We start from the raw sequence: 14,138 nt of genomic DNA, 5'->3' as shown, positions 1-14,138 counted from the left end.
TGAAGGCAGAGCTCTAGAATACCTATCATCTTTGGGGTCTTAAGCAAAGCATTTCCTTGGTAAACTTCAGTCTCCTCGGTACAAAGGAAGGGCAAAACAGAGCCTGCCTCCTAACAGGTGATGAGGAGAAAGAAAGACAAACATGGTAAGCCCTTCACAGTGGTTGCTTCCTGCCTAGAGTCAGGTGTGATTTTATTTATTTTTTATTTTTGGTCAGTCAATGGGGCTTGAACTCAGTACCTCAGCCTTTTCACTCAAGGCTAGTACTCTACCATTTTGAGCCATAGCTCCACCTCCAGTTTTCTGGTGGTTAAATGGACTCATGGACTTTTCTGCCCTGGCTAGCTTTGAACCTTGATCCTCAAATCTCAGCCTCCTGAGTAGCTAGGATTACAGGCATGAGCCACAAGCACCCAACTGAGTGTGATTATTACTGGCATCTCTGCACTAGTTAGAATCCCACTGGTCACTGCCTTGCCTCCCTAGTGTTTGAAGGAGGACAAAGATATGAAAGACAGCCCTGTTAGTAGCATTTGCAAATCTTTCAACAGCATGGAGGAAACTTTAATGCAGAAGTAAGCAGATATGCAAAGTTCAAGTTGTAAATTCAGGTTCCCAACACTTGCAAGATTAATGATCCCCATTATTAAATTATATGGTGCTCCCAGCTACTTCACTGATCAAATATATTACATCTGAGCGATGCAGGGGTGGCGAAGACGGCTGAAAGGACTGTGCCATTGGACTAACTGCACTTGCCACATTAAAGCCACCTTGATGTATGTTTCTGCTCTTAAATGTCTCTTTAAAAACCAAAGGAAGAAAACCCTAATCCTGCAGTCATGGCAATGGTGAATATGAAAGAAAGTCACTGCGCTTGGTAGATGCAGAGTAGCTGCTTCTCATGCTTTTATGTAACAGATGCAATCTGATAACAAACAGGTTGGATTTGCTGGGAAGGTAAGGAAGCATGGGTTTCAGGTCTCTGCAGCTGCCTGGCCTAATCTTATATTTATCATTTGGTATTTTTGCATTAAAGAGAATGCCCCTATATTATCTCCACATCAGGACCCACAAAGTCTGGCTCTACTCCTGATATAAAGCACTTGAAATTCAAGAAGGGAGAAGGTTCAGGGTCTGGCTAGGTGGTAGAGTCCATGCTTAGCATGTATGAGGACCTGGGTTCAATCTCTAACATCAAACAAAACAAATACTATTATCACATTGAGGATTTGGCAATTAAGAACAAATCATGTCATAAGATAAATGATCTTTCCAACTTACTTCCAGCTGCTTTGGTCTGGGGGTGGAGGTCGGTGGTGCAGCAGCACCCATTTACCTGGATTTGATCCCCAGTACCACAAAAACAAAAGCAAGCAAATAAACAAAAAAGCCCTTACCATTTGAACAATTCTGGGAGACAATTCTCTTTTTATTTTCTTCTTTACTTGACTTTAAAAAAAATACCCAGGTTGTCCTGAAACTCCTAGGATAAATTCTTTTGTCCCAGCCTTCCAAACAGCTAGTACTACAGGTGCACCTGTCTACCTAGAATCGATTCTTTAAATGGAGGCTTTTCCTGCAATTGCCTTTATTCATATGAATGGGAAATTAAATTAAATGTTCTAAACAGGATTTATATATATGTGTGTATGTGTGTGTGTCTCTCTCTCTTTCTATATATGCTTAGTGCATACATACATAGGAAAAAAACAGATCTCTAGCACACATAGTTGCTAATTTTCAGGCAGATCAGACTCAAATCTACAAATGAAAACCTATAAAAATGTCAGAAAAAATAGTGTGTATGTGTACAGTTAGTGATGGTTGATGAAGCCTTTCTAAGTCACTCTAAACATAAACAAAAGACTGACAAGTCTGATGTAAAAATAGACACAAAGTGGATATCCAGAATATATGGATCACAAATCAATAAAATGAAAGTAAAGAAACCGTAAATTCAAGTATGTTATAAATCAATCAGAAAAAGATAAACAATTCAGGACAAGTCATAAGCAGATGCTGCAGAGAAAAGAAATACAAACAGCCAATGAACCTATTAGAAGATGCTTAGTACATGGCTGGGAAGGTGGCTCAGTGGTAGAGCGCTTGCCTTGCATGCACGAGGCCCTGGGTTCGATTCCTCAGCACCACATAAGCAAAAAGAAAAAAGCCGGAAGTGGCGCTGTGGCTCAAGGGGTAGAGCGCTAGCCTTGAGCTGAAGAGCTGAGGGACAGCGCCCAGGCCCAGAGTTCAGGCCCCACAACTGGACCGCCCCCCCTCCAAAAAAAAGAAGATACTTAGTACAACAAGTATGGAAATGCAAATTATTTAAGTTCCATTTTTCTATCAGATTAGTAAAGATTAAAAGGCTGACAGTAGCCACTCTTGGAGAACACGTATATATTTGGATATTCTCATACATTGTTGTTAGAAGTTAATTAGGACAACACTTGCATAGGGTGATTTGGCCATATGTATATATATTTAAATGTTTTAAAAATAAGACTTGCATATGTAAAGTTTATCATTTTAAGTATACGTTCCACTGAGTTTTAGTATATTCACTATGTTGTGCAACCAACACTACTCTACTCCTAGAACACTTCCATCACCTTCAAAAGAAAACCCACACCTACAGCAGTCACTCTTAATTTCCTCCTCCTGCCCTCTGGCAACCACTAAATCTACTTTCTGTCTCTGTGGATTTGCCTCATTGGACATTTCCTTTCAACAGAATCTTGCAATATGTGGTCTTGTTTCTGACTTCTTTTATTTAATATTACTTCCATTTTATTTATTTTTGGTTTTTGTAGGACAGAATCTCACCTTGTAGTATAGGCCAGCCTTGAAAACGACACATGCCCCAGGCTCAGCCTACTGCCTCAGTTTCCTGAGTGCTGGGATTACAGGCATGCACCACCACACTTGGCTAAACATTACATAAATTTTAAATGAGGCACAGCATGGTGGCTCATGCTTATAATCCTAGCTACTGGAAAGACAAGGAGAGGCTGGCCCAGGCAAAAGGATAGTACCTCTCTAAAAAATAGATGAAAGTAAAAAGAACTAAGAGCATAGCTCAAATGGCAGGACACTTGCCTGCCAAGCACAAGTCCCCAACTTCAATGTCCAATACTACCAAAAAGACTTTTTTAATATCCTTTAAAACTCAGTATGTCAGCTGGGCATCAGTGGCTCACGCCTGTAATCCTAGCTACTCAGGAGTCTGAGATCTGAGGATCACAGTTGAAAGCCAACCCAGGCAGGAAAGTCCATGAGACTCTTCTCTCCAATAAAACACTCAGAAAACCAGAAGTGGCACTGTGGCTCAAGTGGTAGAGAGCTCACCTTGAGCTGAAAAGCTGAGGGATAGTGCCCCAGACCAGAGTTCAAGCCCCATGACCGACCCAAAAAAACTCCACAAAACTCAGTTTGTCATTTTATAGTGTCTATCACAGTGAAATATTAATATATGCCTTAAGTGACATTTGTATTTGTTTATAAACAGCAGAGAAATAACAGAAAGAAAAGCAAAGCTATGGTGCTTGAAGCCTATAATCCTAGCTATGGGATTATAGGAGGCAGAGACTGGGCAATCAGGGCTCAAAGCCAACCTGGGCAAAAAGAAGTTTGCAAAAATCTATCTCAACCATTGGCTGGGTACAATGCACACTAGCAATCCCAGGCTATGGAGAAAGTATAAGGGCTGAGAATAGTGGTATAAGCCTCTCATGCCAGCCACAAAAGGAAGCACAAATAGGAGGATCACAGTCCAGACTGGCTAGGCATAAAGTAAGATCTGCCTCAAATAAAATTAATGTAACTAAGTGCTAGAAGTACGGCTCAACTGGTGAAGCACCCTACCTAGCAAGTACAAAGTCCTGAGTTCAACCCTTAGGGCTGCCAAAATTTAACAAAATATCTGCCAATAAAGATGTCTACATAATCCATGGTGTCTCTATGAAACGCTGCTCAGCAGTTAAAAAAAATAAGCCAGTCAATCTGCTCTGATGGTTTTAAGCAAAAAAGAAGAAATGTGCAAGAGCTGCATATTATAGAATTCTACTTGTCTGAAATGTCTACTACAGGTGAGTCTATAGGGACAGAAAGCACATTAGTGGCTGCCAGAGGAAGGGGGAGGGGTGGGCAGGAGTAACCGATGGTGGGGGCAGGGGCGATGGAAATATTCTACAATTAGGTAGTGGTCATGACTGATCACGTTCTGAATATACTAAAAACTCCTGAACATTTTAAAATCTCCTCTTAGCCAGCCAACTGCTAACAAAGTGTGAATCTCATCAGCATGACAACCTGACAATTCTGCTACTGCAGGATCTGTCTACAATATAAACTTCACTGACTTAGTTTCACCCAAAGGTTTGTAAAATTAAGACCTTTTATGATCTGTTCCTCTGTAGATCTCTTCAGCTTCAATTCTTGACACAATTACATTTTACATGTATGCAGTTTCTTAACTGAACTGAACTTTGGCACCCCATCCCTGATTACATTCAAGAGTACAGTAAGAGCCGGGTGCTGGTGGCTCATGCCTGTAGTCCTAGCTACTCAGGAGGCTGAGATCTGAGGATCGCGGTTCAAAGCCAGCCCAGGCAGGAAAGTCTGTGAGACTCTTATCTCTAATAAACCACTAGAAAACTCGAAGTGGCACTGTGGCTCAAGCAGTAGAGCGCTCATCTTGAGCTGAAGAGCCCAGGGACAGTGCCCAAGCCCAGAGTTCAAGCCCTACGACCAACCAAAAAAAAAAAAAAAAGAGTACAGAAAGAAGTTGGGTGCTAATGGCTCATGCCTGTAATCCTAGCTACTCAGGAGGCTGAGATCTGAGGATCACAGTTCAAAGCCAGCCCAGGCAGGAAAGTCCATGAGACCTTTATCTCTAATAAACCATTAAAAAGCCAGAAGTGGCTGTGGCTGAAGAGCACAAGAATAGCAACCAAGCCCAGAATTGAAGTAAAAAAAAAAAAAAAAGTTCAGTAAACCCAACTTTTTTTTTTTTTTTTTGTCGATCGTGGGGTATGAACTCTGGGCCTGGGAGCTGTCCCTCAGCTCTTCAGCTCAAGGCCAGTGCTGCTTGAGCCACAGCACCACTTACAGCTTTTTCTGTTTATGTGGTACTGAGGAATCGAGGCAAGCACTCTAGCACTGAGCCACCTTCCCAGCCTCATAAGCCCAACTTTTCCCACAATTTTTAATATGCAGTTTTGGCCAAGCACAGTCAAAAATATAAACCAAAAATAAATAATCAAAAAAATTAAATTTCCACATGCATTACACATAGATTACTAGAGAAGTTCTGTTAGTCTCTCATTATCATCATCTAAGTGTTTCCCTGCATTGAATTGTGTGAAAGCATGCCTCCCAAAAAGCAAATGATGCCCACATAGCAAGAAGAAAGTATATGTGCCAGGCACTGATGACTCACATCTGTAATCCTACCCAATCAGGAGGTTGAAATCTGAGGATTACAGTTCAGAGCCACCCCAGGCAGTGAGACTCTTATCTACAATAAATCTATAAAAAGTGGGAAGTGGTTTAAATGGTAAAGCTTAGGGAAAGCACCTAGTCCCTAAGTTCAAGCCCCAGGATCAGCATGCAGGCATACACACACACATACACACACACACACAAAATGTAAATGTGCTCAATTTAAGTGATAAAATGTGAGGTTTGTTAGAAGGTGATATGCCATTAGCAGAAGTGAACTGAGTATCCACGGTACATCCTTGAGCTCTGTGCACCCTGAATATTCAGTTTTTCTTTAGCAGTAATCTCCTTAGAACCATAAACTGCCTATGTTAAATGTACTAAGTGAGAAGAAACACACATATCCTCTCCCACCATTCTTTTCTAACTAGCACTAAAAGATTCATAAATTATATACCTCAAAGTCACTTTTTTTGCCAGTCATGGGCTTGAACTTGGGGCCTGGGTGCTGTCTCTGAGCTCTTTTACTCTAGGCACAGCACCACTTGGAATTTCCTGCATGGGCTGGCTTTGAACGGTGACCCTCAGATCTCAGCCTCCTGAGTAGCTACGATTACAGGCGTGAGCCACCAGTGCCTGGCTTCAAAGTCACTTTTACTAAGAACACTTTTCAACTACCAGATTGCCAATATAAAATTCAACAGGTGGTGCAAACATTGTAAGATGGTTTTCTGTGTCATGTGACTGGACCAAAAATAAAAATGCCCATACTTTTGATTCAGGCATAATTCAAACTCCAACCAAAAAATATGGCTCTTGTTAACTGAACAATGTGATTAATATTTGTATTTATACTTTGAGTGTAATTGTTTCTTTATGCTTTATAACTGACTGTGCCTATATCATTTGAACAGCTGAAATACTGTAATGAATATATCTGTGCATAATTACATTGCATGTGTTAATGAGCTCAATTCCATAGTTCTAAAGTTCCTTTCAGTCTCTGAAAGGTTGTGGAAGAAAAGAAACACATATAATGGAAGGAACCAGTATGACTTGCTAAAAGCTTAGACTACTGCCTGTGTCACACAAATAGTACTGGAAGCCAGTAGAAAGCAACATGTAATCCCCAAAGACCTCATTCTCAACAGACGGTGAGGGAGAAAGAGCAAAGTGCTGATTCAGGGACCAGACAAAGGCGTTCCCGGCCAGGCTCCACTCCCTTGGCCCACTCTGCTTCAATCCCCATTGAGAAGCGGGCAGCTCAGTGGTAGAATACTTGCCTAGCATAGGTGAGGTCCTAAGTTACATCCCCACTACTACAATATATATATAAAAATATATACATACATACATATGGGGGGGAAGAGAGAGAAAGAGAGAGAGAGTGTGTTTTATAGGTGGGCACTGGTAGCTTACATCTGTAATCCTAGCTACTGAAGGAGAATGAGATTGGTGATCACAGTTCAAAGCCAGCTCAGGAAAGAAAGTCTGTGAGAAGTTTATCTTCAAAAAGCCAAAGTGAAGTAATGACTCAAACAGTAGAGCTCTATCCAGCCTTGAACTATAAAGCTCAGGGACAGCACCCAGGACCAGCAAAAAAAAAAAAAAATTGTATGTGTATACCATAAAAATAGAAGCAGCATTAATATAAAAATATTATGCTATTCAGGTAACTGAGGCAAGAGGGCCTTGAGTTTGAGGCCAGCCTGGGCTACACAGTGATATCCTATTTTTTTAATTTATTTTTTGTCAGTCATGGGGCCTGAACTCTGGGCTTGGACGCTGTCCCTCAGCTCTTCAGCTCAAGGCTAGGGCTCTACCACTTGAGCCACAGCACCACTTCCAGCTTTTTCTGCTTATGTGGTGCTGAGGAATCGAACCCAGGGCCTCATGCATGCGAAGCAAGCACTCTACCATTGTGCCACCTCCCCAACCCTGATACCCTATTTAAAAGAGGAAAAAAAAGGGGGGACTTTGGACAAATCATTAATCCTTTCTGATCCTTAAATTCCCCATTTACGAAAGACATAATACTCGTGAAGGCTTGGCATCAAAAAAACACTACATGATCTATTATAGGTAACATGTGAGATATTCTATTATAACACTTTTTCAAACAGTAGAGACAGGGGAGGGCATGTTGGCACACACCTATAATCCCAGCTACTCAGAAGATAGGAGTATTCTAGTTCAAGGACAGCCTGGGAAAGAAAGGAAGTGAGATCTTACCTCAAAACCAAGCCAGGAATGGGGGTATATGCCTATAATTCCATCTAGGCAGAGGTAGGTGGAGGTAAGAAGGTCTTAGCAAGGCTGGCTCTAAGCAAAAACTCAAGAACTTACTTGAAAAATAAAGAAGAGGGGTTTAGGGGTGTGGTTCAAATGGCAAAGTACAGCCAAGGGAGTGAGCAAACAAGTGGAGTGAGCACTAGGCCTTGCATTCAAACCCTAGTACTGCCAACAACAAAAACCAGTATCAACCAACGCCCTCCCCCCACAAAAACAGTATAGAGATGCAAGATCTTATTAATATTATAACCAGGAATACCATTTTAATATTAACTAGAAAATAGAAACTGCAAGCTTCTTATAGTAAACTTTAGTTTCCAGAATGAAGACTTTTTTTGGTGGTATTGGAGTTTGAACCAAATGCAGACTTTTTAAGCCAGAGATTACCTTTATTTGTAAGATCCTTAAATTTTACGCTGGAAAAAAGTAGTTAGAACAGCCTCCTCCATATGAACCACATATGCTATCTGTGAATCACTTTTAACTCCAAATTAGTAGGATCCAAATCAGTAGGGCTTTCCTACAGTGAAATCTGTTTAAGCAAACATCTGCTGGTTCCCTGAAAAGTGATTTTTTTTTCTTCCCAACAGGTGGCCTTTGAATTTGTGGACCAAATCCATACACAGAAAAATGTAGCCTTTGAGGCTGAGGTAAAGTCCTTGAGAGCTTGGGACTTCCCTCTGCTGGAGAAAGAAATGTACAGCAGAAAAAAAATGGACTCTGGGCCAGTTAAGTGCCCAGGTTTAATGACTGTGACAATGACTGCTTCATCACTGTCAAGATGCTACTGATTGAAAGAACACATTTTTCCTGTTACTAATATCCTTGATCAAAGCATAAAAGGAAGCATATGTTTTAGTTGAATCAAGGCCCATTTTCTGTTTTCTCAATTACTCATTTTCCAGAGAAGATGAAGAGGGAGGCACAAAATGCAATCCCCAACCCATGGATTCTGTCCTTAATGTAACCCAAGACTGCCCAGTGACCTTGGGGAATCACTGAGGTTAGATACTTGCTCTAGTACCTACATGTAGGATAGTCAAACCCCGCACCCCAAGATCTGGTGACTACTCAGCAGACATTAAATGAGTCACCAAATGATTCAACTGACTCTGGTATTTCTACTGGCCTGTCCAGTGTGACAAGGTACAGCCTTTTCTCTAACTCAATGACAGGCCAGCTACTCTTCCTGGCTTTGATCTAAAATTGTATTAAGCTATCTAAAAAGAAGTGAGCTAAGAAGACTATCTTATGAATGTTTCTAATACTGTAGAGATAGCTTTATAAAAACCTATAATGAAAAAGAAAAATAAACTGAAAAGATTATGTTTTAGAGTGGCAAGTCATCAAAGTGTCTTAATTCTGGAGCCATCTTCTTATGCTTTAATGAAAGTCAGGAAGCAAGAGGACCAAAGAAAGTAGTATGGCTGGAGCTGGTGGCTCACACCTGTAATCCGAGCTACTCAGGAGGATCCAGGTTCAAAGCCAGCCCAGGCAGGAAAATCTCCAACAGAAAACTGGAAGTGGCACTGTGACTCAAAGTGCTGGAGTGTTACCCTTGAGCAAAAGAGTACAGGGACAGCACCTATGCCCTGAGTTCAAGCTCCATGACCAACAACAACAAAAAAAGTAGTATGTGATTAAAGTAGGAAATCCAAGGGACATGAGGCACTGTGGGCTGATCCTCTAGAGTGTGTGTGTGTGTGTGTATGTGTGTGTGTGTGTGTGTGTTGTGTGTGTGTGCGTGTGTGTGTGTGTGTGTGTGCGTGTGTATGTTTTGCCAGTCCCTGGGTTTGGACTCAGGACCTCGGCACTGTCCCTGAACTTCTTTTGCTCAAGGCTAGCACGCTACCATTTGAGACACAGCTCTACTTCTGGCTTTTTCTGTGTACGTGGTACTGAGGAATCAAACCCAGGGTGTCATGCATGCTAGGCAAGCACTCTACCACTATGCCACATTCCTAGCCAGCCCTCTATTCTTTTTATAGGAACAGAGGAATAGGCCAGGTTGAATGGCTCACCATTGTAATCCCAGCTACTTGGGAGGTGGATCATTAGGATTATAGTTCAAGGCCAGCTAGGGCAAAATAGACACACACACACACACACACACACACACACACATACACACACACACACACATCTCAATCAGCCAGGAGTGGTGGCACAAGCCTGTCATCCTTGCTACCTGGGAAGCAAAGGTAGGAGGACCATAGTCCAAGGAGCACAAAAGTGAGAAAGTAACTAAAAATGGGCTAGGTAGATGGCTCAAGAGGTAGAGCACTTGTCTAACAAGTGTGAGGCCCTAAGTTCTAGCCCCAGTATTGGGGAAAAAAAAAAAAAAAAGAGACCAGTCACCAGTGGCTTAAACATGTAATCCTTGCTTTAGGAAGCTGAGATCTGATGATCATGGTTCAAAGCCAACTGGGGCAGGAAAGTCTCATGAGACTCTTATCTCCAATAAACTACTCAGAAAAAAGCTGGAAGAGATGCTGTGGCTCAAGTGGTAGAGTATTAGCCTTGAAAATAAAAATACAAAGAGGCTCGAGGACAGCACCTAGGCATTGAGTTCAAGCCCCAGGACCAGCCCCCCCCCCCCAAAAAAAAAAAACCAGGGTGGACATAAATACATGATGATGCTCCTCTCACCATTCTCAGTCTGCAGTGATGAAATATAAAAGTGGATTAACTTTTGCTACCTGGAAACTCAGCTGGGCTCAGCGGGCCCAAAGCCAATAGTGGCAAGCAGGTGAACACCAGTGGAGCTGAGCAGATAGGACTTGTGAGGGTGTGGCTTCTGTGAGAACATATAAAGGTGCACCTCACACAGGGCAGCTGGCGCTCAGAAAGGAAGGCTAGAGGGAGGACCTGAACCACACTGATCTAAAAGCCACATCTGGCCATAAGAACAGATCATAAATTCATTTTTCCTGGTTAAGAAAAAGAAGTTGGCATGGTCAATGTAATGAATCACATATGCATAATGAGATTGCACAGAAATTTCATCTTTCTGAGTGAATTCACTTAGAATGAATTCTAATTCATTAGAGTAATACTTACTATTTGTCTAAACACACACACACTCGCACGCGCGTGCACAAGTACATTTCCACAGAAGTTGGACAGCCACAGCACTCAAGTCCAGTAGTCTCATGACATCTCAGGAAGTCATCCTGTGACAGGAGCTAATGTCCAGGAAGAGGGCATTTTCCCCTTGCGCCTACCTTGGCCTGGACAGCATAGGAAGCCAGGAGTACAGAAGCCTCAGGAGGGCAGTAGATCTTTTCATCTAAAATCTGCTTCTTCACCTGAAAGGGGCAACAAGGGAGACATGAGACTGCATGCGTGCAAGTGCGCCGTGCAGACTGCTCACGGCAGATGGCTGCAGGGTGTTCTAAATGAGGGATGCCAAAGCAGCCTGTTCGTGGATTTTCTGACAAAGGGGACCATTTTTACTGCAGCAGACCAGTTGAGAGTTCAGTTTCTACGACGTTACACTGGCTCTGCATGAAAACCCTCTTAGCGATCAAGATTGGAGAGTAAGCATGATCTTGGCCCCAACAGAGGTTGACATCTGGGCTGTGACAGCTGTGAGCTAGAGAAGTGTCAGGAGTGCTCCAAGGGTGACTAGCGTCAGCCCCCACAGAGCACTCACAACATCGGAGGAAACAGACTCTACTTTCAAGTCTTCACACACAAAAGCCACCAAGGCCACAGAGCAATGACTGCAGAAAAACGCCAGCACTTTCAATGTGCTGCTGTAAGGAAAAAGGAAGCAATAAAATTTGATCGATTCAACTTTTAAGTACACATGAGGTCCAGGAAATATAATTCCAAACCCCATAATGTTGAATTAACATATCTCATTGCACTTAATTTTGTAGAATGGTGCGGCATATGATTTTCCAGCCACAGAGGCAAGAGAGCTGCAGGAAGTGAATGCATACTGGAGTAAACACCACAGCAAGGCCAGCTCCTGTCACATGTCACTAGTAGTAAATGGTGCCGTGCTCAGACCCCAAACACCCCAATAGCTCAAGGAAAATCAAGCCAAATTCACAGGAGAGACAGGCACTTTTCAATAATGTTAAGATCTTCTGCGCCCAGGCGGTCTCTAGGTGGCTTCTTTGCACTCATGACTTCTTCCCAGAAGAGGACTGACTTTACTTTCTTAGAAAGCAAAATCTGAGAAATTTTGAAGCAGAGCAACTTTCAAATCCCTTAGTTTCTTTTCAAAGAGAAAAATTGTATTTAATTTTGTTTTGTTTTTTTGGTCCGGTCATGGGGCCTGAACTCTGGGCCTAGGCCCTGACCCTCAGCTCTTCAGTTCAAGGCTAGCGCTCTACCACTTGAGCCACAGCGCCACTTTCGGCTTTTTTCTTTTTGCTTATGTGGTGCTGAGGAATCGAACCCAGGGCCTCATGCATGCAAGGCAAGCTGTGGATCAATTGGTAGAGTGCTAGCTTTCAACAGAAAGAGGTTCAAGGACAGCACTCAGACCTTGAGTTCAAGCCCCACAATAGACCAAAAAAAACCCAAAAACCTGAAAAGCTACCCTTTGACCTGAAAATGAAGAGAAATTTGTCTTATACTATGTGTATGTATATATGAATATCCCGATCTATGCACATACACTTATATTTCCTTTTATATAAACATATACATGAACTATATATAGTGCATAATACATATTCTGTTCAGTATATAATACATTATGAACTATATATATATAGGTGACTGTGTATACATACACATCTATGTGTATGTAATTAACTGATAACATTATTATTAGGTATTTAACTAGGTATAGTGGTGCACACCCATAATCCCAGCACTTGGGTAGCTGCAGCATGAGGATCAAGAGTTGAAGTCCAGCCTGGGCTATTACATAGCAAGATTTTTGTTTCAAAACAAAACAATGAGATATTTTTTAAAAAAAAACATTCTTTAGGACTTTTTATTACATCTCACTGTTTGCTGAACACAATACACTGAACCTCAAATTAATTATGAGGACTGTGGAGAAACCACACACCTGCTCCTGGGAAATCATGCAATGAACAGTGGATACCTTGGTGTATACAAGCAGCCCCAGTGCTGATCACTGCAAGTAGCCAGGAAATTAGAGAAGTGCTCTAACCAAGCAGTACACACATAAAGATGACGAAAGTTTGTGTCCTCAGGCGAATCCCCTTCCCTGAAACACTAGGTGGTCATCCTACAATTATGGGTCCTCTAATTCCTTTAATTTGGTTGAGCAATTACTTAGGATTCAGAAAGTTGTGCTTTTAAAGGGGCTTATACTCTAGTGGAGGAGGGGGAGAAAGAAGACTACCAAGAGTAGCTTGCAGCCGGATGACTGAAGTACAGCAGACCTGAGCTAAAACAAGTATTGCTGGCATTCAGAAGTTCTGTCTTAATGAGAGCTGATTTTTGAACTTCAGAGCACTGCTGCTTTATAAACTCTTCTTAGACATTTTTTGCAACTGCAGGGTACTTTCAAGTTAGAAGAAACAGGGATCCATCTTCAAGCAGGCTTAGATTAGGTAGCTGCTTCTAGCCATGCTTTATCATCACACCTTCACAATTTCATCTGACACCAATCTCATCACTTGGCTATAGTTCTGTTCTGGAAGATTTTTTTCCATTACAGAACCAAAAGAACTGCCTATCTAAAGGCAGAGCATTTCTGCAATAGGGAGGTGTTAGTGGTCAACTCTAAAGGAGGGGTCCACTCAGGCTGCCTCCCAGAATTCCGGGGTGGAAGGAGGGAAGGGATACAGGGGGAAGGCGGCATGGGGGCTGACGTACCTGTAAGAAGAATAAATGTTGCGTGATCTCCTGAACCAGCTCTTCCTCAGCATTCTCAGGATAAAACTTAGCCAGAAAGTGAAAGGTGACTGGTTCTTCCTTTGAAACATCGTGATCTAACACCTGCAGGATTGCAGAGCAAAAGATACACACATACACACACAGTGGTGCTCCCTATCCTGCGCTACCATCAAAGCCCATTTTGCAGGGAAGGTATAAATCTCCCTGCCCAACCCCCACACACCGTGTTATGTTCCTCACATTTCCCCAAGGCTATGATTCCATAGTTGGAAGCATTCACAGAGCCATCCATAACAAGGGGTAATATCCGCTTCACGAGGGGGTTCTGAACCAAATCAATCACTATTCCCAAGGGGTAAGTGGAGCTAAGATGAAGGCACCAATGTTCTCAAGGTCACAGAAACAGTTACAAGCTACAAATGTGTAACACAGAGGTACCGAGCACTCTCCTTTATGGAAGATGCCTCTAGCCCTTTCAGCTTTAGTTGTCTTTCAAACAGGGTCTCACATTAAGCTTGGGTGGGCCTGCACTGCAATCCTCCTGTATATGCTCCTCTTGTAAATGACAT

At 42.3% G+C, this 14,138-nt stretch overlaps 1 protein-coding gene across 3 annotated transcripts in view; it reads right to left on the bottom strand.

Moving 5' to 3' along the window:
- Nf2 (neurofibromin 2) overlaps window positions 1-14,138 on the bottom strand; it is a 99,852-nt gene that overhangs the window by 51,124 nt on the left and 34,590 nt on the right. For all 3 annotated transcript variants that reach the window (XR_006145485.1, XM_042667639.1, XM_042667638.1), the window contains exons 3-4: window positions 13,549-13,671; window positions 10,962-11,045 (exon numbers count right to left, since the gene is read on the bottom strand). Coding sequence is in view for 2 of the 3 variants with exons in the window: in XM_042667639.1 (XP_042523573.1) it covers window positions 10,962-11,045; window positions 13,549-13,671 (207 nt within the window). In the remaining variant the exon portion in view is untranslated. The remainder of the gene's footprint in view (window positions 1-10,961; window positions 11,046-13,548; window positions 13,672-14,138) is intronic.

Source organism: Dipodomys spectabilis, unplaced genomic scaffold (assembly GCF_019054845.1).
Source record: "Dipodomys spectabilis isolate Male_0828 unplaced genomic scaffold, ASM1905484v1 ptg000416l, whole genome shotgun sequence".
Taxonomy (NCBI): Eukaryota; Metazoa; Chordata; class Mammalia; order Rodentia; family Heteromyidae; genus Dipodomys; species Dipodomys spectabilis.
The sequence above is the reverse complement of the archived record's forward strand: the minus strand, read 5'-3'. Positions and strand labels throughout refer to the sequence as shown.